The 27486-nt window shown below is 45.4% G+C and overlaps 1 protein-coding gene across 2 annotated transcripts in view; it reads right to left on the bottom strand.

Annotated features, from left to right (window-relative positions):
• The window catches only part of CEP43 (centrosomal protein 43), a 29739-nt gene extending 2341 nt beyond the window's left edge, over positions 1–27398 (bottom strand). The window contains exons 1-11 of one of the 2 annotated variants that reach the window (XM_034991914.1): positions 27217–27398; positions 26707–26760; positions 23244–23298; positions 22486–22574; positions 21913–22050; positions 17113–17193; positions 14646–14705; positions 7801–8027; positions 5659–5771; positions 3660–3728; positions 1265–1304 (exon numbers count right to left, since the gene is read on the bottom strand). In XM_034991914.1, the coding sequence (XP_034847805.1) occupies positions 1265–1304; positions 3660–3728; positions 5659–5771; positions 7801–8027; positions 14646–14705; positions 17113–17193; positions 21913–22050; positions 22486–22574; positions 23244–23298; positions 26707–26760; positions 27217–27318 (1028 nt within the window). In that variant the 5' untranslated portion in view covers positions 27319–27398. The remainder of the gene's footprint in view (positions 1–1264; positions 1305–3659; positions 3729–5658; positions 5772–7800; positions 8028–14645; positions 14706–17112; positions 17194–21912; positions 22051–22485; positions 22575–23243; positions 23299–26706; positions 26761–27216) is intronic. The other variant, XM_034991915.1, reaches the window with a different exon arrangement.
• Positions 27399–27486: the final 88 nt, after the last annotated feature.

Below are 27486 nucleotides of genomic sequence, written 5' to 3'. Positions count from 1 at the left end.
AAAAAGAACGCTGAATATAAACATTTAAATAAAATATAATAAAATGATATTAAATCTCATGAATTTCATACACATTATCTCACTTGATCCTTAAAGTAACTTAGTGAGCCACAAACAGGCGAGTCACTTCAAGAGACTAGAAAACGAAGATCCATAAAGGTGACCGTGGCCACAAGATCAAGGAAGATGCAAACCCAGATTTTTACTATTTCATCTACTACATCATGCCACTCCTCAAAAAAAAAACTGTTTAATAAATTAGTGGTTTTTTTAAGATCTTATTTATTTGAGAGAGAAAGAATGAGACAGAGAGAGAAAGCATGAGGGGGGGAGGGTCAGAGGGCGAGGCAGACTCCCTGCTGAGCAGGGAGCCTGACGCAGGACTCGATTCCAGGACTCCAGGATCATGACCTGAGCTGAAGGCAGTCGCTTAACCAACTGAGCCACCCAGGTGCCCAATAAATTATTCTGTTAAAAAATAAACATAGGGTGCCTGGGTGGCTCAGTCGTTGAGCGTCTGCCTTCGGCTCAGGTCATGATCCCAGAGTCCTGGGATCGAGTCCCACGTCGGGCTCCCTGCTCGGCAGGAAGCCTGCTTCTCGCTCTCCCACTCCCCCTGCTTGTGTTCCTGCTCTCGCTCTCTCTCTGTCAAATAAATAAATAAAAAAATCTTTAAAAAAATAAATAAATAAATAAACATAAATTCCCAATTGGGGGAAGAAAAAAAACCTGTCAATTGTATAAAATTCTCAGACTCTAATTTAAAATTTCTAATCGTATCCGTAACAAATATTATTTCCAAACTATTAGGCAACTCATAGGATTATACTGTCCTTATGTATGTAAAAAAGTGGTCTGAAACAAAGTATTAAGTGATGTCATCTGAATCAGAACAATAACTGGAGAGGGCCATTTTTAAAGTTGTGTGTGCCTCCCCCCCTTCCCCACCACCGCATTTAGGGAGAGCACATGGATCCCGACGACCTGACACCTCTGAGCGACTCTGCGTCCCTTCCTTGGGGCCTCTGCTTGACCCATTCTTATCAAGCTTTCTGGACATGACGCATTTGTTCACATTCTAATGCGAAACCGAAACAGGTTTCAAAGTCCAGTGTATAATCCTGGATTAACTGTCTTCTCTCCATCTGCAATCAGTACGAACAGGAGAGTCTAATACACTAAAATGAGCACAAATGGAATTCTGTCCTACTTCCTGTGTCAGAAACTGTTTACACTGTATTTGTTGCCCAACTATGTTTCTCACCTATTAAAATCATCAACGTAGTCATCTTCTTCTCCAGTCCCTGTTAAGTTTAAGAAAAGATATGTTATGTTTATACCAACATGCTCCACAATTTATCTGCGATCACACACACACATTTCCTTCAGGAAAAACTACATTAATGAATTATATTGCAGCAGTAAAAAAGAAGTCGCCAGGATCAGAAATAGTATTTTTAACATATGTGATATGAAAGCAAATGACCAAATAAATTGCCTAGGAAACAATAAAATGTCATAAAATGTAGTTAATACCCGGTCTTTTATTCCAAGTCTCTAAAAGCTTAATTGCATTATATGTTTACCATTTATAAAGTCATCTGATATTAAATGATATTATATTCATAAGAGCAAGTCATCGTAACTGTTACTGACACTTTTTTTTTTAAAGGTTTTTTATTTGTCAGAGAGCGAGAGAGTGAGCGAGAAATAGCAAGAGATAGAGCATGAGCAGCTGGGAGAGGGAGAAGCAGGCTCCCTGCTGAGCAGGGAGCCAGATGCAGGACTCGATCCCAGGACCTGGGATCATGACCTGAGCCGAAGGCAGATGCTTAACCAACTGAGCCACCCAGGTGTCCCGTCCCTGTTACTGATACTTTCAACTCAACATAGTATATAAAATTTCAAAGTATCACGAAGTGTGAAGAGGCTACAGAGCAAAGCAAACAGGAGCATCTCACTCAGTGAGACGCAACGGGGTTCAAATCCCAGCTCTCCCTCTGAAGAGCTGTCAGCCCGTGGGAGAACTAGGTAACCTTCCTTGGCCGTTTCCTCAGCTGTGAAGATGGCCAAACCCACACCAAACAAACACAGGGCTCGCGTCAGGATCCATACGTGCGAAGTGCTGGACCCAAGCCTGGGACACGGTCTGCTCTCCACAGAAGGCCACGGGACGAGCAAGGGCTGCAGACGAATGGAGCAGCGTCACCAGCGTCTGACCGTGCAGCCCGAGCACCTGAAGACTTCCAAATCACCCTCCCCCTCCACATCACCTGAGGAACAGGGGAAGGCCCCCGAGAGCCATCTTCCAGGGACGGCCGGCACGGGGAGGACACACGGCCATGTGTGTGGCTGCCAGAGGAAGAGTGCAGACCGTGAAGAGGAGGCCCGGCTCAGCGGCCGGCAGGGCTTGGAGAACCCTGGATGCTCGTGAGTCCCTCCAAGTGTCAGACCAGACTATGTCTACACAGACACATCCCTGAGGGCATTTAAGTTCTAGACTAGTCAGACAAGTTGATCGTCTTCCGATAAAGCCCATGATTACTTTATCCATTTGTCAAATATGTGTGCGACTCCCAGGACCCCTGAAGTACCAGAGTAAGCAGTGTTTCTAGCCTCAAGGAGCGCCAGTGGAAAGAAAGAGGCAGCCGACAGCCAGACAAACCAGATGCTGTTAGAGAGCCTGGAGAGAACTCTCTGAGGGAAAACCTAAAGAAGGTACCAGACATACAAATTATTGGGGAACGTGGGTTCCCACAAGAAACACATGCAAAGGTCCGGAGACAGGAAGGGTGCAGTGGTTTGGAAAACAGTGAGGACACCAATACACCCTCAAAATAATGAGTCTGGGGGGTGGAGGGGGAGACAAGAGGAGGGAAGAGTAGAAAGGCTGGCAGGGGCCACCGAAGGCCTAGAACGTCATGCTCAGGACTTTAACCAAAGTGCAAAGGGGGAAGGGCAAGAGTGGAAGAGAACAGGGAAGTGATGTGTAATTTCCATTTTCTGTAACATCCAATTCCTGCAGGAAGAAGTGCGCTGGGGGGAGGGGGCACGCCTGGGTGGTGTCAGCTGAGCGACTGACTCGGTTTCGGCTCAGGTCATGATCTCAGGGTCATGGGATGGAGCCCCACATCTGGCTCCGCACTCAGTGGAGAGTCTGCATGAGATTCTTTCCCTCCTCCTCTATCCCTCCCACCACTCACGCACTCTCTCAAATAAATCTTAAAAAAAAAAGTGACTGCCTTTGCACAAACTGTCGTCAGTGTGGGCTGAAACCTCTCCCCTTAGCCCTGACCCATCAGGTCCTGGCAGAGAAGTCACTTCCTAGGTGAGGCCTTTCCGGAATGCCTAGGCTAGGGTAAGTCACCCTACTATCCATTTTCACACCACTGCATATGGACTCTCAACTCCAAGTATCTGTAGGGCCCTGTCTGATGCAGATCTTCCCTACTAGAATCCGAGCTCCACAAGGAAAGTCTGTTGTGGTTGGCTGTTTTATCCACCCCTGGCATATGGAGTAACCCTGGATTCACGAAGACCATCCAAACCATCTAATTACAAAGTGCTCACTGTAGGAGGCTAAGCCACTTCAATTTAGATTTTATTCTAAAAAATAATCACCTTCGGGCCATCAATGCTAAAATTAGAAATCTAGTTACCTAATCCAAGTGATCCAATTTTATCATTGACCAATTTCAGATCTTTCAAAACTGTGTTTCCTCTTTTACCTGTGAAGAAAAACATTCACATATATTGACTTTGAGAATACAACAATCTCTAAACTGTACCACTTTTCTTCAGCATAGGGTTTATGACTAAAACGTCCAAACCAAACACCAAGAAAGAATTACAAGCTCTGATGATGCTGACGTCATGCACTGCACACCCTTGGTCACCACACGTAACCACACGTAAACATGTAGTCTTTACTGGAACCTGACCACCAAAATACTTTCTGGCCCAACTATCCGGCGTCACCATCATAACAAGCCTCACCGGGTATGAGTTAATTACTCTCATCAATTTTACTTTCCTCTGAACTTCTCAATGTTGCTTTAATTCAATTGCTATTCCATTTACCCAACTGACCTCACTGGTTTTATTTCTTCAGTCCCAAGTGCTCAATGTCCTGTCCACATCATTCTTCCCTGACCAGTGTTAAGAGTGATGTGATCATGACATGCTAGACTCCTACTGCAGGTGACAAAGACCAGGAGAAAGGACAAGAGGGAAACTGATGGGGCGCATTAGCAAACATGTGGCAAGTTTGCCAGACGGCTAAAAGCAGCCACACATCATCTCCTTCGCCTGTCCCGGCAAATCCTACTGCCCCAACACATGACGTAGAAAGGTTAATAAATACTGCAAAATTACACAAATTCATACCACAATTTCCTAATAAAGATCTGCTTTTTAGGAAATGTTCTCAAAAGAGGCACATTTATGCTGTGAACACGCTGTCGAGGAAATCTACATTTACTATGATACAGTAAGTGAAGTTCACGCACATATCTCCGTGTTTAAGGCTGTGCTTTCGAATCCTTGGTCTTGGTGCCATCTGTGTGTGGGGAGGGGGTAGGAAGTAAACTGTAGTCGTATGGCCATTCCATGTCTGCCTGACACCCCACCTCTCTGCTACACGTAAACACATCAGATTCATACCCCAAAGAATGAAATCTCGCCATTTGCACAACATAAATAGAGCTACAGAGTATAACGCTGAGTGAAGTCAGTCAAAGACAGACAAATACTGTATGACTTCACTGGAATGTGGAATTTAAGAAACAGGTGATGGGGATTAAAACATACACTTATCATGATGAAAAAATATTTTAAAAAATCAAACATACCTGTACTTCTGAAACAAATAATACATTATATGTTAAAAAAAAAAAAAAAAGAAGATAGCAGGAAGGGAAGAATGAGGGGGGGAAATCGGAGGGGGAGACGAACCATGAGAGACTATGGACTCTGAGAAACAAACAGGGTTTTAGAGGGGAGGGGGATGGGGGGGATGGGTCAGCCTTGTGATGGGTATTAAGGAGGGCATGTACTGCATGGAGCACTGGCTGTTATACGAAAACAATGAGGAACACTACATCAAAAACTAATGATGTAAAGTATGGTGATTAACATAACATAATAAAAAAAAAGTAAAATAAACCTACTATCCTGAGTCAAAAAAAAAAAAAAATCAAAACATACACACAAGAAGAAAGTGATGCCACTATCCAAAGTAGAATAAAAAAGATAAAACAGATCCAATAGCTAAAAGATGAATATTTTAACATTCGTATGATAATTACTGTGGTATCACAGAATCTAAAAAACAAGTTCTTAAGAACTGAATTTAAATCCTACTCAAATCAATCTAAATGTCCAACAACAGAGAAAGGACTTAAAAATGTTTACTGTATAAGGCAGGTAAAAACTCAATTTCCTAAAAAAAAGTATTTTGATGGCACAGGAAAAACAAGACAAAACGATGAAGTGAACACAACCTTATTAAAGAGCAAAGAACAGGAACTATCACTGGTAAAATTATGGGCTTTTCCTGAACAATAAACAATGACCACATAGCATTTAAGAGAAAACACATCCTGAGTCCTCCAAGTCCGTGTCTTCAGTAAGGAGACCCGGGGGCTTCCAGGCACTCACTTTCAGAGTCTTTCAATGAGGGGGCTCCGGTAAGGGAGCTGAGTCCACTTTTCAAGGGGGGCGCGTCAGAGAGTGATGCAAGGCTTCCTGCTTGCTTACTAGGCTCATTTCTCCTAACAAGAAACAAGCGTACAGTTAAAGGTCACACTTACGTTCGGCCACTAAGACATAAGCAACGTGAATACACCGTACATGCACACTACACAGTGCTGGGAAAGACAGGTTATACGCTTCATAGACTCAAAACCATCAAGCATACCTACAAGGCGAGGCAGGCTGAGTGTCATCACAAATCCACGGGGCAAGTTATCAGTGAGAAATCCGCTCAGCTCCCAAATGATATCGCTGTTTGCCATCTTCAGTGTCCGTGACTTTTATCAGAGGCCCCTTCCAGCGCCCAGCAATGCAGGCAGGGGACAGCACAGGTGACCCGCGCAGCCATGTTGTGGGGAAGAGGCACCACAGCCCCAGCAGCTGATCTCCCCAACAGCCCTGCGCTCTGCCCTCCTGCGCACCCCCTCCCGCCACTTCCTACCTCTCAGAGGCCTCCTCTCCAACCCTGCCCTGCACCCCCCACTCAGGTGGGAACCTTCATAGGCTGCTGCCCGCACACCCCCCCCCACCTGCCCACAGTGCGCCCACACCTCCCTCCTTCCAGCAGCCTCGCAAGGGGGTGCTCTGCGCCCCCAAGCACAGCAACCCCTGCACATCACTCGTCTCCTCTCTTAACGCAGGACTGTTCTCAGCAGACATGCGCACTGTGATTTCCCGCTATTTTTCCCCCACACCCCTGAACAACACAACTCACCAGAAAAGCATTCCCCACCTACAATCCCCCCAATCCTTTTCTAAACCCATTCTAATCCTTTGATACCCTGTCCCCTACCCACCCCCAACCCACAATCCCATCAACCCTGCCTCCAAGCTGCCGTGTGCCGTGGCCGACTTTCAGAACTTAGCTCAAGGACTCACTCTGGCCTCCTCCTTCCAGAACACCTCTCCTGGGTCCTCTCGGTCCCCTTCCCTCTTCCTCCTCCTCCCCTCGCTCATCTCCAGGTGCCACTCACTTCCCAGGTGACCACCCCTAGGCTCCACTGGCAGCAGGATCGAACACGGAAACCTCTCCCCTCATGCCCAGACCCCTTCCCTGCAGCCGGCTTCACCGTGCGTTAGCAACCTTCCCACACCTGACCCATCAGAAGTGAGCTCTAGACTGTCACCTCGCCCACGTGTGCAGCCCAACCCTGCTCTCCATGCTTCACCTGTCAGTGGTGTTTTCCACCTTCTGGTTGCTCAGCTGAAAACCCTGAACTTCCCCTGATGTCACTGTATTCTTTAACACTTAACAACAAATCCTTTTGGATCTAACCTCAAAAGACATCCCCAAACCATCTATTTCTCACCACTTTTGCCGTCATCTTTCACCTGGAGAAGAATCCTGACAGCTCCCAGCTGGAGACCCAGCAGCCCAGTGAGCCAGTCACTCTGCTGCTCAGACCCTGGGGCCCCCAGTGTCCCTCGGGGTAAAGCCCCACTCCTGCTAGAGTCAGCACCGCCCCGACCAGAGTCGGCTCCACAACGCCCCCCAGCCGTTCTCTGACCTGTCGCTCACCTCTGCCTGCGCTGCTTGGAGCTCTGGTATCCGCCGGGCTGACTCTCTCACAAGCTTGGGCTCTTTGCTCAACCAGCCCCTCGAAGGCACGCCCTCCCTGACCTAACGCTATCACGGAAGAGCACGCACCTCCACACGCTCACCCGCCCCCGCCCCTGCTCCGACCCGTCACTCTGGCTGCATCCACCCAGCACAGCGTGTGGGGATTCTCACTTCTCGCTGCCTCTGCCCACAGGCCTGTAAGCTTCTGAAGGCAGGGGCTCTGCTGTGTTCTGGCCACACAGCTTGCGCCTGGAACAGCACCTGGCACATGACGGGCACTCAGTCTACACTTCCCTACAGAAATTACGAATATCTACGCTTTTTACCAGCGGGAATTATTTTACAACATAAAAGGCTTTACGGACAGAAAATCAGACTTACATATTCAATAATTACAGAAGTTTTAGCAGCTCATTTTTTAAATATAAAATATTTAGAAACTGTATTTTTAAGCCCCTAGTTTGATAATCCAAAAAGAGTTTACTCACCAACCGTAAGTTTTTTCTGGTTTAGGAATGGGATCATCAAAGAAAGAATCCCCTTCCATATCATCTTCATCTGGACAAAGACCCGCTTTGTCTTTGACATCTAGACTTTTGTTATTTAAGAAAGATCCAGTTTTCGTTTCGTGGGCCAGCAAGCGGAGACCACCTTTGCTCTTTGGTTCTGATGAGGAGACACTCGTATCACTCTGACTAGCATCATTACTGACCTTCTAGAAAAAGAAATGGGAAAGAGAAGAGGCCTCCTTGGTGAAATAAAACATTAATAAGCTATTTTAAATAGCAAAATGTCACATAAACATACACAAATCTGTGTCTACGTGTGCAAGTGCATGAGGGGGAGAGTAACTCCAGGACCTAACAGTTCACCCCCAGTTCATAGCATGGCCAATTTCTGAAGGAGAAAATGTGCATAATGATGTGTTCAGGCCATTCTTTGTCTCCCGCCCTAAATGGAAATATCTTTACCTATTCCATTTATAAACAACTTCTGCATTTCCTCTTAAAGGCACATCACTCCTTCGAAAATTATCTTAAAAATGAGTAAATTTCCAACTTGTAGAAAAGAGAAGGCATTACTAGTAACGGAGGAAGAGTAGTTCACATACATGAACCAAGTACTAAAGCGTCCATCAGTAAAAACAGCAGTTTTCCACCCAGGGCAAATGCGACAGGTGTCAGGGTGAAAGATGTTGCCTTTCCCACTGCCGTCCGAAGGTAGACTGGCTACTGAAAGTGCTGGTCTGGATTCAGACTCTCAGATAACTTCCTCTCGTGCCCAGGGACCTGCGCCATGGAGGTCTCCAGGCATCTTGAATCATACAAAATACTCAAGCATTTTTACACCCATCCCGCTGATCTGGTGATGTTGGCACAAAACAGCCCAGTGCATTTCTCGTTGCCCAAGGCCTTTTTACTCCATGCTTGGTCAGACTGTCTATGTCAATAACAAAAGTAACAGCAAACACAAACAACCATGCTCGTCACTACAGAGGGAGCTGACATTTCTGGAGCGCCTTCCGGTCCTCCCACAGGTTACGTCCTTCTCACTCTCAAAAGCAGCCTACGGTGCGGGAGGAACAGGTTCTGGCTTCTCTGCAGATACGGAAGAGGCGGCATGCAGACATTCCAGTCATGTGCCAAGGTCCCCAGAAAGTGAAAGGGTCAGGTCAATATGGAAGTCTGATTCCAGAGCTTAGCTCGTAACACTTAGGTCACGCTATTCAGTTGAGTCGTATGAAAATAGAGCTTCTGTGGGTTAAAACGGACAATTTCCCAAGATTCAGCCTTGCACACTGAAGAGGGCCGTGCTGTGTACAAGGCCTGTGGTGTGCGAGAGAAGACTCTCCTGAGCGGTGCGGGGGGCAGGCCGGCCATCCTCCACGACTGACCACGCGATCCTAAGGAACTGCCTGTTTGCAGGCATTGAGTGTCCCCAAGAATTCAACCAGAGCAGGCTCTTCCAAACCTGGCTACTGCTGGGAGCTAAAAAAGAAGGCGTGTGCAGCTGGGGAGAAGTTTCTGGAGAAGACACTCCCTGAGGAGGACTGCCCTTTCAGTATGCGTAGAGACAGAATGGAGCGCGTATGAAAACGCACGTTTACAACAGGCAGAGGCCAGCATTAGCCGAGAGCAGGCAAGACATATGCTATACAATTTCTAGGGCCTTGTACAGAAATTAATTATTGTAAAAGACATGTCTGGAAAAATAAACACCAAGTTATCATCTTTTAGACAACACAGGCTATTTTCCAAGGGCAGAAACATTTTACAACTTTCTTGAAATTTTCCTGGTAGGATCAAATACAGAGAAGCACTACCCTCTTACATATTCCTTAGATTCATGGCCACTGTAATTTATGATTTATAAATGTTGAAAACTGGATTTATAGATTTTCAAAGACATATGCATTTGGAAATAAATACCAAGTCTTGTGATACTTAAACCCATTTACAATTTAGATCCTGAGAGATCTATTCTCTCCATCAAAACACTCCTGAGAAAATTGAGGACAGACTGGTGTGAAAATAAAATGGAATGGAATGTACATGTAAAGCAACTTTACAAAAAAACCACACTTATTCCAATAAAGTCTGCCTTCCCCATGAATTCACACATTACCAACATAACTTAAGTCCACATGATGAACTATCTAAACTTAGTAACTACCATCTACCCATGACTAGTTTTTGACTGCATTCAGCCATATCCCTGCTATAGGAACAAAGACTAGTTTGAGGAAGACAAGTTTCATGGACAAGCACACTCTGATGTTCAGCACAGTATGTATTTTTAAAAATAATTAGTTTGCTTTAAAACTATAGTTCTAGTTATCTAGGGAGTAAAATTTAAAAACACTTGATCTGTTTCGGAACTGTTTTCAAAATCCATTTCTAAACCACACAGAAATGTGTCATTTTAACTATGGCTACCTATTTACCAATAGGACCGTTACTCAGTTGGGTTACTAAGGAATTCACTAAACTGAATTCCAAATCACTTTTAGGTTAGAAAAAAATTCACACCAAGAGAAAGATTTATCATAACATCTATAAATTAACACTCAAGTACTACAGAACTTTAAGAGCAATTTTGCAGGAAATCCAAATCTTTTGGGCAACAAGAAATCAAGTCATGACATAAACCCTGGGATCTGTTTTAAAAACCTTAAGTTTTAAGGCATTGTCCGGGGATTTTTGTTACACACCTTTGTTTCAAACAGTGCTTAATTTTAACTATTTAGATTCCTCCTGAACTTAGCTCCAGTTTATCCACATCTAAATGGTAGTAAGGCAAGTAACTAATGTTATGTGTATAGAACAAAGACTTGCCTTGGCATTCATTCCCTGGATAGCCTCACAGGCCTTGGCAGTTACGGGTTCAACGATGTCTCCCGGAACAGATGAAGCCCTAACTCCCGTACTTCAGAGCGTGCCCTCACTTACAAATAGGGTCGCGACAGATGTAACTAGTTATGATGGGTCACGCTGCAGGAGGCAGGCCCCTAATCCACTGTGCCCAGTACCCAACAAGAGAGGACACTTGGGGAGAACACATGTGAACAGGACGGCGGGGATGGGGTGATGGGTCTACAAGGCAAGGAACGCCTGGGACTGCCAGCAAGAGACTCTCGTCCCAGCCCGCAGGGGGAGCCTGCTGCACCATTACCCTGATTTCAAACCTGCAGCCTCCAGAACCACGAGACACTAAATGTCTTGTTGTTTTAAGTCACCAAGTTTGTGTACCTTCTCACGGCAGCCCTACGTATAGGTGTTTATATTAAATAACTAAAACCTATAATAAAGTTTGTCTTTTCAGAAAACCGAGAAACCTACTGAACAGCAGTTGTTACATTCCCTTGGACCAATCTCAAGACTAAAACTTCACGGTGAATTACTGTGAAGCTGTAAGAAAGTTTGAGCATATACTTAATGGTCTACAAGTACACTTACACATCTGGATTTCAGTCATTTCTAGATTAACAGAAAATGAGCCTCACAGAGAAAGAAGTTTCCCAGTGCCAAAACATGAATTATCACTAGAGCATCTTAAGAACCTAAAAAAAATAATAATTTTGTTTTTCCAAGCTCATAACAGAGAAACATCAAAGCTAAAGAAATACCCTAGTTTTGCAAAAGTATTTAAAAAATGCATGGGTATTAATTCCCTTCCCCATCCACACCTCAAGGCCCCAGCTCTCCTCTCCCACCCCACCAAAGGCCTTTTCTTGACCCATGATTTAAACAATTCTACCACAGCTGTAACACACATATATTTAAAATTTATTCACCTAGAACATAAACACTGTAGGATTCTAGAACCAGAAAACAAACATTTAAACTCTTCTAAAAACTCAGTGTTTCTAGAAATCCTGTCTGTATGCTCTACAGACTATCTGTAATTCCTGTAGATTCGTATCTCTGGCTCTGACACCGGACTTGAAAATGACCCTCTGCACAGATGCTCCGCTCCATCACCCGGTCCAGCCAGCAGCCTGGGGGCCAGCAGGGAATGCCCGCTGTCCAGTCTCAGATCTGAAGCAGCTGGAAACGCGGAGCTGGCCAGGCACAAGGGCGAAGGGTTGGGAATACTGTTCACCCAAGTGTATTCATCCGTCCCGGAGAGAGAGAGAGAGAGAGAGAGAGAGAGTGTGTGTGTGTGTGTATAAGGGAATGACAGTGAATGGTTTATCTAGAAAGCCCTGTCTAGACTGAAAAGACCCACAAATATGCCTGCCCTCCCACCCCCAAACATATATACATTGTGGTCTTCATCACTGCCCTTAATCAGCTTATCCCAGAATTTTGAAAACAAGGAATAACAAATTTAAAAAGTCCTTTTAAAGGAACTGGAAGCAAAAAGTACCTCAACACACACTAGTTCTAAAATACCTGAGAACTGATTACAAAAAGGATGACCTTTCCTATTATTAATGTAGTGATAAAAAACATCTTAATCTAAGTATTACAAACAAAAAGCATCTAATAACATCTTAAATAACAAACCTAAATTAGTAGAACCTACCAAAAGTCTGTTGTCATTTTTGATATGCATTTTTTTTCCTCAGACAACTGGCACCATGTTTGGTAGAACAAAAGGGTTTACACTGAAATAGACTATTACAGACGATACCTTGGAAGTAAGTGTTAATATAGACTTGGAATGTTTAAAGAAACGCCCTCCCACCGAATACTTCTCCACTGAGTATTCCAATTCTCCCACCCATCCTTTACTGTCTCACAACAGTAACAAAAACTTTTATTTGCACCCAACTTAAATTCCTTCAAAAACCTTGTATTTTGCTCTGCACTTTGACAGGTTTATAATAGCAAGTACAAATCAATTATTTATACACACACACACACGCACATGTATATGTATATATGGATAACCTTTAAAGTTCATTTCTGAAATGAATATAACTTCTCTGAAAGCCACCAAGGATCTCTGAATGAGCCATTAATACTGTGCCTTCCTGTACGCAAAAGAAGTAACAAGACACATCAACAGTCCTTGTTCAATGTCCTGGGCTCTCCTGCTGCCCCGCTCATGGTCCCTTCACTGCACGCCTGGCTCATGGCAGGCAGGGTTACTACCACTTAGAGCTCTGCACAACTGGGAAATGCCACCTAGCTCCCCTGTGGATGGCTCCCCCGGGAGTCTTGCTACGTACCTCAATGACCACATGCAGCATGGCATTCAAATATTAAGATGTTAAGAATGTTAGGATATTAAGGATCTGCAAACCTACTGCATGCCTGAGGCAAAGCAGAAAGGCTGAGCAATGAAGAGCCACGGGCTCACCTGCCAGGCTGGAAAACAGGCAATGCTGGGTATAATACAGACTTAGAAAGGCAATTCAGAAAAAAAATCAAGGAAGTGGAGGGGAAAAAAAGGTTCCAAAGTGACTAAGTATCTTGGGTCAAGAATACAAAAAATGAAATAAAAGGGGCTGGACGGAGAGCCCACAACTGCAGGGCAGGGCCCGTCCAGATCCCTCAGTCACCCCCGAGGTCAGGGGAGCCCCACGCGGCCTGCCCGCGGCAGAGCTGGCAGTCTGCTGGGGCACCACAGCTGCGTGCTGGGAAGTGAAAAGTGAAAATCCGTCTTTTAATGTGCTTTGGTTTAGACAATGTACAGACTTCAAAATGTTTTAACCGATAAGTGAGAAAAACTTAATACTATGAAATATGCTTTTAACTTTCTTAAATAAAAGTCCAAGAAGTTGATTAAAAGTATCTTTAAAAATATGCTGTTTTATTTTCTTAGTCATCTTTCTTAAGGTGGGTCTCACCTCTCCAATTAGACTGTCACCTGCCGCAGTGGGGCCCACAGTGACTCTGTCTTGACCGCAGCCCTTCACCAGCAACTCCCACCAGGTAACTGGTCACACATACTTGCTAATTAATGCTCTAAATTGTCTTCTCGTGTAGTAACACATAAAAATAATGTAACAAATAGAATAAGGGGAATCTACCAGTGAAACCACTAGAACTTAAAGCCAGCTAAGACAGCAGATACAATTTTTAAAAACCCTTTGATTTTGAAGATCTTCAATAATCTATACATAACCTAAGGTTCAACAAGAACCAAAGATTCTTACAGCACTAAAAATTAAATATCTTAAGTATCTTATTCTAAACAAATGTGAAAAGTATACTGACGAGTAGTGCTTCTAAGACCTGTAATACTTAAATTTTAAAAGCAGCTAATCTACTGGCTTAGTTGATTTTTGTCATGATTTCGGGAGGAAAAAAAAAGCAGCCAAGGCCCCATCACTGCAGAATCAGCTCGCCCAGCCCTGCGTGTCCCCGCGGGTCTCCTGTGAGCCAGGGCTTCCAGGGAAGGCTAACCGATGTGCAATGGTCTGATACACCGCCAAATGCTCAACACAAACAAAAATGTCTTGAAAGAAACTAAGTTTAGCCTTTAATTTATCAATTGAAACTTACCCAAAAAGTAGTTTGATACGCTATTTACCTCAGATAAAAATCATAACATTAAGAATATGTATATGATCATCCATTCAAAAGGAAAATATTTTCAACTTTATTGCCAACAAAACAAGGAATTCTCAAAGTAAAACTGACAGCACATTTTTAAAATCCAACAGTATGATTTTCACCTGGATAAAAATCGAAAAGTCAAATTACTTTTTGTTTTACGCCCCATGACTCGATCATATTCTGATTACAGCTGGAAGGCAGTGACATTGGCACAGAAAACTGAACCCTGGGCCAATAGGGATTCAGTGCCCGCTAGGAGCCCACAGAGTTGGCGGTCTGCTGTGGCAGAGGCTGCTTTTTTCCTCTGCCCTCATGCATGTTACCTTGGCACCAGACTTCTGCCCGCTTGTCTTCTTCTTACCTTGTCCTTTATACCTTGGTATCTGAGCATGAGAATAAAATGACATTTTACCAAAAAGTATAAATCTTTACAAAGAAACTAATCCATAACCAAACTAATAAAAGTTTCCTATTAGAAAAGCTCTCAAGGGGGCACCTGGGTGGCTCAGTCAGTGAAGTGTCTGACTTAGCTCAGGTCATGATCTCAGGGTCCTGGGATCGAGTCCCGCATTGGGCTCCCTGCTCAGCGGAGAGTCTGCTTCTCCCTCTGCCTGCCGCTCCCCCTGCTTATTCTCTCTCTCTCTCTGCCAAATAAATAAATAAAATCTTTAAAAAAAAAAAAAAGCTCTTAAGAATGGAAAACCTAATCAATATGTTCCTTTCTGAAACGCACATTTTTTTTCTCCTTCCTGAATTCTCTTCTCCTGCAGTGGTTCACCCTGCGTGTAACTACCATGCCTCGCAGTGACTGGGCCCGCACCCCCCGCCCCGCCCCACGGCAGCCTAGTGCAGAACCACACCTCGGCCGGCGCTCCACGGCAAAGCCAGGCCTGGCCTCCGGAGCAGCCTCCCCGAAGAGCAGCCCCGGCCTCGCCTTGCTCGGGAGCACACAAAGCGGGTTCCTGCAGGCCGGGCAGGACCCTCGGCTTGGCCACAACATCCCACAGCCCCAAAGCCCCGAGTGCTCTCCGTGGCACGCAGCCTGACAAGGTACCCTGAGAGCCCAAGATGATTCAAAGACCACTGAGAGAGAAAAGAGAGCTAGCAAGAAACAGGTGGGGAAAGCGCTGAAACCCCAAATCCACATCCTCAGAACTACAGGGAACTGCAGCTCACCTGCCAGCAGAAGGCCTCCTCTTGACACGAGTCAGCCACGGCCCTGCGGACACGGCCACTGCCCCACGGGCCTCCCCGCCGCACGGGGAGCCGACAGGAGGCGGTGAGCGCGAGGGGACAGCTGGAGGACAGCTTACTGCTCTCCAAACCCACCTTGGTAACTACCGGCACTTCTCTGTATTTAAGGCAACATTTCCTGACTTAAAAGATTCTCATCGTAATTCTTAAGATCTTGAAAATAAAATTTGTGTAGAGAAAGTATGTCAAAGACTTTAATCTGTTATCCTGAAGATACACCACATGTAGAAGGTTCGTGTTGCTAATTTGCTTTACAAAATAATAACTGGCCAAAAAGAGAACTTCCAAACAGCTCAATTCTACAGGTACTGATATTGTGGAATAAGCATTAATTTTAACCCCTTCACAGCCAGACATGTTCACAGAAAGCAAAGCTTTTTTACCAAGGCTCCTATATCTGAGAATTCATTTAAAGGGACTTTTTAAATTTACTCACAACCTTGCTCCCTCTGTAACCATGGTGACAGCCTCCCATGAGCATCGAGGGAAAGGCCTCCCCACAGTGAAGGCTAACCAGATCTCAGAGAGAAGGGACACCTACAAACAGCATGATGGTCTCTTCCCTCGGCTGCCAATAAAGCATAAAATCCTTTGATTTCCAAATTGAAAAAAATGAAAAGGAGCAACACCATAAAGACCCAGCGACAAAACAACAGGGACCACTCACTGGTGTCTGAGCCCAGGCATCTGAAAGAGAGAGAAACCCTCTAGAAGCCACCTAGTTGAAGAGGTACCGCTGTGCCCACAAGTCAGTGCAGCACCATCGTGCCCCAGGGCACCACCCGCATCCTGCAGAATGGGAGTCACAGCAGCCTTCACGGCACAACCTGACCCAAACCCGTCCTTGGGTACAACCGGTTGGTTGTACCAACACACAGGGCGCTGCAACCAGTCCCGAGACAACATATCCCCTAACGATCACCGTTCCTGTGATCCTGGACTTGAAATTCCAGTGTTCCACTCAGCATTTTTCTCCAGTATGCCAAATTCCGGCAATCAGAGAGCCTTAACTTTAACAACCCATAAACCACACACACACACACACGCACGCGCACACACACACACACCCAGGGCATATGTATTTTCTTATAAATCCTCAAAATAGCTCATTAATATAAAAAAACCACTATAATTTACAATTCTAAACTGGTCATCCATCTACAATACTCAACACCACAATATTCTGGAACAACAGTCTAGAACCTAGTATCCTCAAGCTAGGGATTTATAAATGAAAAATAAATCCTCTTGTCAACTGAGGAAGAAAATTTTCAAAGTACCAAACGAGTCCAAATATCTCACAATTCTGTGATTCAGCAGTGCATTCCTTTCTATGACACAAAATTCAAAAAAACTACCAACAAACTGAAGTAATTGTTATAAATATATGCTTCATTAAGGGGAGAAAAGCAATTTCAAGAAACTACACAGCATTTTCATTACAAAACAAAACCTGGAACAAGGAGGACGAGGGTGAGAAAAGCAGAGCCCCGTGGAGTCTGAGCGCAGAAGTCCTCGTACCTGCGGCCCACTCACCTTACTGGCACCGCTGTGAGCACTTGCTTTGCCTTCTGGTGACTTCGGTGGAGAATGTACATCAGACAGATCTAGTGCACCCTAAAATATTTCACAGTTTAAGATTAAAACATAGTTTAAACTAAAACATAAATACACTACTAAGCCTCAACAGCATTTTAGCATTGAAAACCACTACACAATACTGATGTTTTTAACTCTTTCTAAATTACGTAAATATTCTCACTAGATTTTCCCCAATTTTACTCAAACAAAAACAAAACAAAACACACTTAGATTCTAATGACCTACGTATTTGACCCAGTCATCTTGAACAGGCCGCTCAGTCGCGGGGTCAAGGTGCCCCGGACGAAGCCCTCGCTCAGGACCCGGCGGTCCGCACCAGCCCTGTCCTGTGATTCGCACACAGCTACTCCTTCGCCCCTGCCAGACTCGCGGCCTCCTTCACTCTGTCTCCAGAACATCAAACAGCGGCGGGGTCGGAAAGCACGCCCCCCTTTTCAAAGCACCACACTCCCCTTCCTCCTCTGCACGCTCATGCCACCCTCTCACCTCTTAGAGCCCGGGGGCTGGTCTGGCCACGCCACCGAGCTGCACGGCCACCAGACCGCGCCGCACGGGACCGAACCGCAACGCAGAGCCACCGCGGGGATTGGCACACCGCCACACCGCACCGCACGGCAGCATCACGAACCCACCACGTTCGGGGCACCCGCTGGTCACTTCTCAGCGCTATGCTAAACACATAGTGAATGGAATGGAATGGAAGTGACCTAAAATTCATCCACTACATCATTAGCAGCTCTGTGCACTGTGTGCATATTAAATATTGGCTATTTTGCTTTAAAAATCCTACTCCTGTCTACAGCTCTTTAAACACGACAATGTGCTGCTCGTCATACCTTCTGCTCCTCCCTTGAGCAGCGTGACTTCTGGTATGGCATCATCTTCTCCCAGGCAGAAAACCTCATTTCACCTTTGCAAATTTTTCTTCTTCCCATATTACCCTCTGAGACCCCAACCCTCTGCCGTAATATTAATTTACCAAGTCTTATTGCTTCTTCCTTTAAAGGGGAATCTTTATCTGCCCATTTGCTTCTGCATTTACTGCCACAATCATTCCTGTCTAAATTTGCCTTCTAGTGGATTTCACTTCTCCCAGTCTTTGAACTTCTCCCAATTTCACCATCTAACCTTCACAAATTCATCTTCCAAACAAGTACTTCCTCTGTACAAAAGTCTGCAAAAGCTTCCCACTGACCTTGAACACATTATCTGTGAAGAATCCCCGTTGGGGGCACTTGGGTGGCTCAGTGGCTGAGCGTCTAACTCTTGGTTTCGGCTCAGGTCATGATCTCAGGGTCATGGGATCTAGCCCCTTGTCGGGGCTCTGCACTCAGCAGGGAGTCTGCTTCAGATTCTTTCTCCCTCTGCCCCTCCCCACCATGTGCGCTTTCTCTAAAATAAATAAATCTTTAAAAAAAAAAAAAAGAAGAAGAAGAATCCCTGTTGGGTTGGACCCTGCAAAGGATACAAAGGTGAGCCCAAGCCCTTGTCCCCAGCCAAGGGATGACGTGGGGAGGGACGGGCAACCGCAGGGGGCTGCCACACCCACGCAGAGCCAGGCACTCAGTTACAACAGCTGCCAGCAGAGAGAGAGGAAGAACAAGAAACATCCCAGAAGGCAGAGTGGAAGAGAGACCGTGAATGACAACATTCCACAGCTGGGTATGGGGATGATGCACCATTTTAGGTGGAGAGCAGATGAGGAAAAGGCAAGAAAGCAAAAGCCACTTTCAAGTATAAGCAAGTCTGGCTGAAGCACAAGGTTTCACGTTTCAAATAAAGGCATAAGGCTAGAAAGATGAGTAGGCACCGCATCACACAGGACCTTAACATCAAGGCTGAGGAATCTGGAAACTATCTAGTTGCCATTACACAGTGATTGCAATTTTTAAAGTGGAAAGGAACAGATAAAAGGCTGAACCTTAAAATGAAGTCAACAAGCATGAAGGACGCAGTGACTGCTGGCCGTGCCCGCAGGGGTGCTGGGAAGCAGGACCGGAGTGACTGCAAGGTGCTCACGGGTAGGGAGGGGGCTCACCCGGGGCAGCGCGGCAAACAACCAAGTGCTGGGATTCTCCACGCTGGGGAACATCCAACACCCTGCAAAATCAACTCAAAGTCACGGTAAAGGACGTGGGGCATAGCAACCTGATTCTTAAGGTGGTCTGAAAATGCACTTTTGGCAAAAGCATCACTAACGGAGTTCAATGCGCTGAATCCACAGCTAATCTTCTTCTCCAGCATCAGACGTCAAAGGTTAATAAAACCTAAAGAAAGGTGTCCCCTCGAAGTTATAAACACTAGTGAAGATGGAAAAGCCAAAATGGACACCTGTGAGTTCCCTATCTTAAATATGAATTTGACCACTGATTTATGTGTGTATACACATACACACAACCCCAATATTCAGAGGAGAAAAGTAGCAAAGAGTGGGTATTTCACAATGGTTTCAAACTTTAAAGAAGTAAAACAATGACTTCTTGAAGCTATAAAAATCTTCTCCTGTGTCCGTTTGACAGAAACCCAGCTCTGAAACAGGGTAAACTGACTGGGGAGGCTTCGGATCCACCAGTCAGAAAGACATATAAAGAATAGGTTTATTGAGTTTTCACTTTCAGATCAACCCAACTAGACAAGAAATCTCCTACTGGGCCTCAGTTTGAGGCAGACGCCCTGGTTAGCAGCAAACGGAGTTTCCCAGTAACCAAGCTTGCTTTCTTCCACCGTGCTGCTGGTACAGACGGGAGAGAGACTCCTTCCTGACAGAGGCCCGAACCGAGGGCACAGAGAGGCAGCTCCTTGGATTGAAACCGAGGAGTCACAGAAGCACAATCAACACGAACACAGAAATCTGGAGCAAGAACTGGAACTGGGTGGTTATCTGGGAGGACACATATTTTTCACACTTTGTTAGAGTGAAGTCTGTTTTTTCACACAGGATTCAGATGTGTTCGTGAGTTAACAAGGGGTATGTGTGGGCAAGAGCTGGAGATTCTGGTTTCACGCTGGGGAAAGGACTGAGCTGGACGTAGGGAGCCATCAAACAGTAATGAGAAGAGAACCACCAACGGTGATGATGAAGGCAAAGACTCGCAGATCCCTGCATGCGAAGCACGGTTGCACAAGCTACCCTGACTCCCCTCGGTTCTCACCACCACCCGCAAAGCTGCTACTTCCATCGTCCCCATTTCGTGAGTGAGGAACCTAAAGCACGTGGAGGTTAAGTGTCTTCAGAGAGTCACACACAGGACACGGCAGAGCTGGGATGTGACCCCAAGCGTCCTAGCTCAGAGCCCACGCTCATGCTCGTGAGCTCAGGGACAGCACACCAGAGAACGGGGGCCACCAGCACCTCAGAGAGCTGAACCCAAGACCTGCTGCAGCACCCCCGCCCCCGCCATGCCCCACTTTCCGCTGCAGCACCCCCTTCTCACCCCAGCGCCCAACCCCTGCTGCAGCATACCCCACCCCTGCTTCCCACTCCAGTGCCCCGCCCCAGTGCCCCACCCCAGCTCCCAGCCGCGGCACCCCGCTCCTGGCCCCAGCTCCCCGTAGCCGCCTCAGAACAGCTTCCCAGTCCTCTCCTCTCCTCTCACATGAAGACTGAGTTTAACAAAATTTCCACTTGGAAAACCCTTTAACTAAAACCGATTTGACTCCTAAAATGTGTGGTACTAACCATTTACTGTACACTCCCTCTATTATCGTAAGCCATCACTTACACGTCCATTCCCTTATGGGAACACATTTTATCTTGAATAACTCTCAATTCTTCTAGTCCAGGAAACTGTTTTATCTTTTCATTCAAAGCACCTGTTTGTTATGCCCTATATGCAACAGGTGCTCAGTCAGGCTCTCCTGATGTTCAAAGATTCTAACACAAAACACGCTCTGAGGCTCTCCACACAGAGCACAGCAAGTGCACAACCCTCCACATTCTTACTTATAAACCAGTGACTAAAAGCACACATTTAACCGGGTGTCTGAGACCGCTACCACATGGTCCACGTCTGTGAAACGGTCTCTCTCTGTGAAACTAACGTTTGTAACTAATAACTAAGAATCAGACTTACTCTCATTAGCAGTTCTCTAAAAAGGAGTAAGAAAAGCAGTAGCTAATCAAGAAAGCAGAAGTTTGAAAATGTTTAGAAACTAAGCACAATCAATAGCTTAAACAGCTTTAAGTCTATTTTTAAAAAGCCCTTAAGTTCAAAAAATTATTAAGTAGCCTCTAATTCAGCCCTGTTCTGTTTAAAATGGTAACAAGAGTACGACTAAGGAGCTGAGTGTTCTCTGCACTTGACAAGCACTACCCGTGCCTCAGGCCTCACAATGGCCACGAGGCGCCCGCTCTCCCGATGCCTCTCCCAATGCTGAACAGGGGGAGGCGGCCTGCTCTCCCGATGCCACACAGGGGGAGCCGGGGAGGGGCCTGCACGTCCGAAGCCAGCCAGCCAGTGGAGGAGCGCGGCTGGTTCCACACAGCCGGACCCCTGACCCCGACGCCCGAGTGCCCATCTGCAGAACAAGCGCGGCACCACACTCAGCTGCCGCGTCTCCAATTTTCATCAAAATGTGCCTTTATGTGATCTGACTGTGTTTTGTTTTGTTTTTAAGGAATAGCTTCTTTCCATTTAAACTTTGATTCACTATGTATGCAAAACTCTGCATGGCTACACTGAGCAGCCAATAATTAAAATAGAAAAAGATATCAGAGGCTAGAATTATACTTACCTCCCCATTGGTTGGCCCTTTTCCTTTCTGTTGACAACGTCTGATCACTTCTAATAATAAAGGTCCACCCACAGTACCTTCTGCTTCAATAATACCTAGATCTCGGGCTAAATTCTCTCGACCTTCAAGACCTTGAAACTAGAGAAGAGGTAAGATAGAACAAGATATAAATGCAGAGAAGTATGCAAATTATTTTCAGAGATTAAAGAAAAATATTTTGGGGACTTAAAGATATCTCTAAACACAGAGAGATCATTTTTATAATGAATAAAATACCCATTTAAAAAAATTATATATTTCTTTTAACCAAGTCTCTACATCCAAAAATGGATGTATCTGACATCAGAACAAATTAATTCGACAAAACACTCCTTTCAAAGTTCTAAGAAGCAGCATGGGTACCAGCTATCTACAGCTCACATGGCTTTTAAGAAAAAGATAATCAACTACGAAAAATAATCTACATGCAAGACCCTATAAAGTGTCAAATGTTGTTAAGTTTCAGGTTATAATGAACTCATTTGTACCAAGGATGGTTTCAAAGAATAGATGTAAAAAATTCATGACTCTTACTGTGCTGGTTTCAGGCTGAAAAACGGCCAAGGTGAAGTCAAGATTGAAAAACTGGAGAAACTCTGCAACAAGACTAGCCACCAGCCGGCCTGCAAAACGTGAGAGGCGGTGAGCGCACCTGTGAGATCCCTGAAGCCCCCTTCACTAATACCACAGAGTAAGATTAATTAACTGAAGAAAAGAGGTTTCTAAATTTAAATTATAAATTTATCTGTGAAGAACACCAGTAACGCAAATCTGAGTCCCGTGTTTTCATGAGGATCATCAGTTTGAAGCTAACTATTAATAAAACAACATAACATTTCATAAATGGATTAGAATATTTTGCTTCTTACGTAAAATTGGTTTTAACCAATTTCCCATGACCAAGAATATTCAAAACAACTTAACAGTTGTACAATAAAATATGATTTTAAAATGAGAACCTATAAGAATCACAGACTTCAAAAAATGTCTGAAACTCCTTGAGGCGCCTGGGTGGCTCAACTGGTTAGGTGTCTGCCTTTGACTCCAGGTCATAATCTCAGGGTCCTGGAATCGAGCCCTGGGTCAGGCTCCCTGCCTCAGGGAGGGGAGTCTGCTTCTCTCTCTCCCTCTGTCACCCCACCCCCCGTCATGTGCGCTCTCTCTCTCTCTCAAATAAATAAAATCTTAAAAAAAAAAAAAAAAAACTGAAACTCCTCATCTCTCCTAAATAGAGTCAACATTTGAAAATTCGGAGACAGACAAAATAAACAAGAACAAACTGAACATCTTACCATCTTTCGTATTTAAAAACTTTCTCAGGCTCTCATTGACTAGAGGAGTTTTGTTCTGTTAAAAAATGAAATATTATGTCATGCATTTATCCTAAAAACAACTACAAAATGTGGTTTAAAGTTTAATTTTTTGGCAGAGATGTAAGTAAAATACGGTCACTCATAAAATTACGGTTAAACCCACTCCACAACTATTGATTACTAAAGGAATTCTTTCATGCTATTTAATATCTCAAAGCTAATAAAATGAAACCACACATGAAAATTTGTATTTATTTTTAATTTTTAAATATGCCACAAATTGTTTATTAAACTACTTTAGAAGCTAGATCTTCAGATACTCATGTGAAATGGCAATACATTTACTTACAAAAACAACTGTTTATTATTCTAAGTACATGTTGACATTTTGTCATCATAGATATCTACCATTTATAGCATGCTTACTGTGAACAAGGACTCAAATTACACACTTGTTATTCGCAGCTCATCAGCAGTATGTGACATGATTTTGTGTAGTGCATAGGCCAACTTATTTTTGCCATTAGACGTTTATTTGAATAAATACAGAAAAAACACTTCTAGCTCACTCAAGCTTCTTTAAGCAGACTGAATGAATTATAGGTATAATGACAGTCTCATATTCTACTGATGGAATTATAAATGGTGCAATCACTTTGGAAAGTAGTCCAGTAAAGTTTTAAAGAGTTAGTACCCCTACCATATGACCCATCTGTAGGCATTTTCTCAAAATAAAAGCACAGATCCGAGCCAAGACATGTACTTGAATGTTCACAGAAGCCCTATTTATAATACTAGAAACTGGAAACAAGCCAAATGCTCATCAACAGATGAATGACTAAACAAACTGTCACATATCCATACAATAGACACTACACAGGAAAGGCAGAATGAACCATTAATACAAAGGACAATATGAACAAATCTCAAATGCATTATGCTGAATGAATGCAGCCAGATCAAAGAAGAAAAGAGAGTCTGTGCGGTAGGATCCCACATGTATGGCTCTTAAATACATGGGTGGCTCTGGGGTGTGTGGTGGGGGAGGGTGGTACAAAGGGGCTTGAAAAAGCTTTCAAGGGTCAAGGATACGTGCACTATCTTGACTGTTTCAAGGTTGCATAAATGTGTTAAAATGTAACACACCATACATTTAAGTATATTGAATTTACTGCAGGTCAACTGCACCTCAATAAAGTTTTTTAAAAAACCCAAAAAAGACAAGGAAGGGAAAGATCACAAAGGTCCTTAGTAGGTTGGTCTAGGAAATTTTAAGACACTGAGTCAACTGAAATATTTAAAGAAAATGGAGGAACAAGAGCAGATGTGTATTATAAACAGCCAAGCTAGGAGCACTGCAGAAAAAGGACTTCAGGAAGATGGTGAGGGACAAAAGCAAAAGGGAGACTGGAGAGAAGAAAGGGGTAAAGCAACCTGCAAAATAAATAGCTCAGCATAGAGTAGGAGGGCAGCAGAGAACCTCCTTAGACATCTCAGCTACAGAGCTGCCAGACAGAACCAGGCGAGCGACTGGATGCAGAGAAAGAGGAGCAAGGTCCAGGCAACTCTCCGATTTCTTGCTTGGATAAAAAGCAGTCCCCATAAGCAAGATCAGTGCAGCAGGCAGGGTCACATATGGGTCTGAAGCTCACGATATGGATCAAGGATATAGGGCTGAAGTTACTGGTATAATTAAGGTCATCCAGGGAGAGAGCACAGAATGAGCTACTGGAAAATACAGCAAGGATTTAAGTCAGGTGTAGAGGAAAAAGATCACACTAAAGAAACCAAGGAGTGCTCAAAAGGAAAAAAGAAGAGAACAGAAAAAAGTCCCAAAAATCAAGGGAGATTTTCAGGAAGGAAGGGAAGAATTAAGAATGTCAAATGCCACAAAGAACAACTAAGTTAGAACTAACACAGGCAAGAACTAAATATACTCAATAAGGAGATTCTTCTTGACCCCAGCAAAGGGAAGTCCTTAGATGTAGATTTAAGGCGAACTTAAGTGGATTTAAGATGTTAATGTATTAAAGCGTGCCTGGAACATAAGAAATAAGACATACACATTCTTTCAAAATTCGATTGTGAGGGAAAAAAATTGAGTGGTATTAAAAGGAGAACATGAGTTAAGGAAAACAGTTTTCTCCTTGAGAGAGATACCAACATGTTTCTATGCTCAAGAGAAGAACCAACAGCAAGGGAGAGGCCAAAGACACAGCAAGTGGTTGAGGAGCTGAGAGTACCTGGAAGGCAAAACCCAGAGAAAGTGACTATTCTTGGACAAGACAGAGAATCCTCCAGCAAAGCAGGAAGGAAGGGGTGGAGGTACATACAGATGCAGGGCAGCTTTTTCTGAGCTGAGTGACAGATCCGCAGGGGAAGACACAGAAAGTCAGGACCTGATGCCCCTATAGGCCAGCTGCTAAGAGTGCAGCAAACAGGAGAGGTGGAAGGCTAGAGCGCAGCTAAGTGAGAGTTCTGAGTGAAGAGGACTCCCGGCCCGCTCAGACCCTCGCTGAGGCACGCACCCGCCAGCTAGTCATGGCAGCAACCCAGTGCTGGGTGACTGCTCTAGGACGGACACGGCAAAAGCAGGGAGGGGAGTTAGGTTGCTCAATTAAATGACGTTTGCGGTTTTTCCCAGAGCAAGTACGGCTGGAAGGCAAGGAAGCTGGGGTTTCTTAAAGATGGACCATAGAGTCCAGACAAGTCAAGAACAGGGGGCAGCCGAGAGAAAACGGACACCTGGACAAACACAGAAGAGCCAAGAATCGAAGCACTTCATGAAGTTAAAGAGGAGCAGACATCTAAGTCTAAAGTGAGGAGGAGATTAGACGGATTTGTCACAGGAGCAAGGTGAAGACCCTGATTGTGGAGTATTTCTTGCTGACAAGTTCCAGGATATTTATTCAGAGTGGTGGGAAGACTTGAGGTGGAGAAAAAAAACTATATGCACTTACATAAAGAAGTGGTTGGACCTTTGACAGTGACAAAGGGCACATGATTTTAAAATAACTGGGTGGTCAGAGAGTTGAGAAAAGTTACATACTATATTCCCCCACCGGTGGGCATTCACAATATATACGTACTGACATATTAGAGGTTCTGCAGGGTCTGCAGCAAACTCATTGGCAATGGAGCCCCTCCGACCTTGTTTTTCAGATCTCCCCTATGGAAAGGCATCTGCACCACCAAAGATCTACTACTGGCCCCAGAGTTACTATTGTACCTTGACTTTCTTTAGGCTACTCCAAAATCCTAAAATATAGACAAAAAGAGAGTAAGGTTGCCTCTCTTCCAGTAGTAAAAAAATGTAATCCTTAGTACTTCGAAATCATCCTTGGCTACACCCTGACGTGTGCAGTATTTTAGAATAACGTCTAAGTCATTGGAAATTAAACATAAGCGAATACGGTAATGTTAAAATCTGTCGATTTCATACCTCTACTTTTTCTTGCTCTTCCAGTGCTAAAAACACAGCTGCTCGGAGTTCAGCCTTTTTTTAAAAACAAGGGGAAAGGGACAAGAACTGTTTCAAGGCAATTTTCATGACGAGAGGTGCATACGACGCAAGTCCCACAGGCACCGTCCCCACCATCTAAAGGCCAAAAAGCGAGAACCGACGAGACAGCAACGCCCGGCGGGCACGTGCGGAGGTAGGAGGCACCGCGAGACGCCCTCCCGCAGAAAGCCCCCGCCCCCCGCCCGGCCCCGCTTTCGCGGCCGCGGCGCCCCGCCAGCCACCGCCCGGCAGCTCGTCCCGCCCGCCGCGAGCGCACCCCCGGCCTCCGCGCGGCCCGCCCCCCGAGACCCGGCCCGGCCCCGCAAGGAGCCGCCCCGCCCGCGGCCCAGACGCAACCCGCGCGACCCTCTGTGACGCCCGCCGCCCGCACAGGCCCTGCGGCCCGCGGGCGCGGCCGGCGTCCCCGCGGCCCGGCCCGGCCCGCTCCACCTTGATGCGGTTCAGGACCCCGCTGTTCTCCAGCGTCTGCACCAGCAGGTCTCGCAGCTCCGTGTCCTCCTCCGGCACCACCGCGGCCGCCGTCGCCGCCATCTTGCTTCTCCAGGACAACCGCCCAAGCCGCGCCAACGGCCAACGGCCGCCGCAGATTCCGCACGCCGCGCGGCGACGCGGCCGAGACCACGCCCCCCGCCCCGGCGCGAAGCCCGCCCTCGCGTCGGGGGCGGGGCCGAGGGGAAACGCGGAGGGGCGGGCCCCTGT

Source organism: Mirounga leonina, unplaced genomic scaffold (genome assembly GCF_011800145.1).
Source record: "Mirounga leonina isolate KUSES-001 unplaced genomic scaffold, KU_Mleo_1.0 Mir_54, whole genome shotgun sequence".
NCBI classification, from domain to species: Eukaryota; Metazoa; Chordata; class Mammalia; order Carnivora; family Phocidae; genus Mirounga; species Mirounga leonina.
This window is presented reverse-complemented; position numbering and strand designations above follow the sequence as displayed.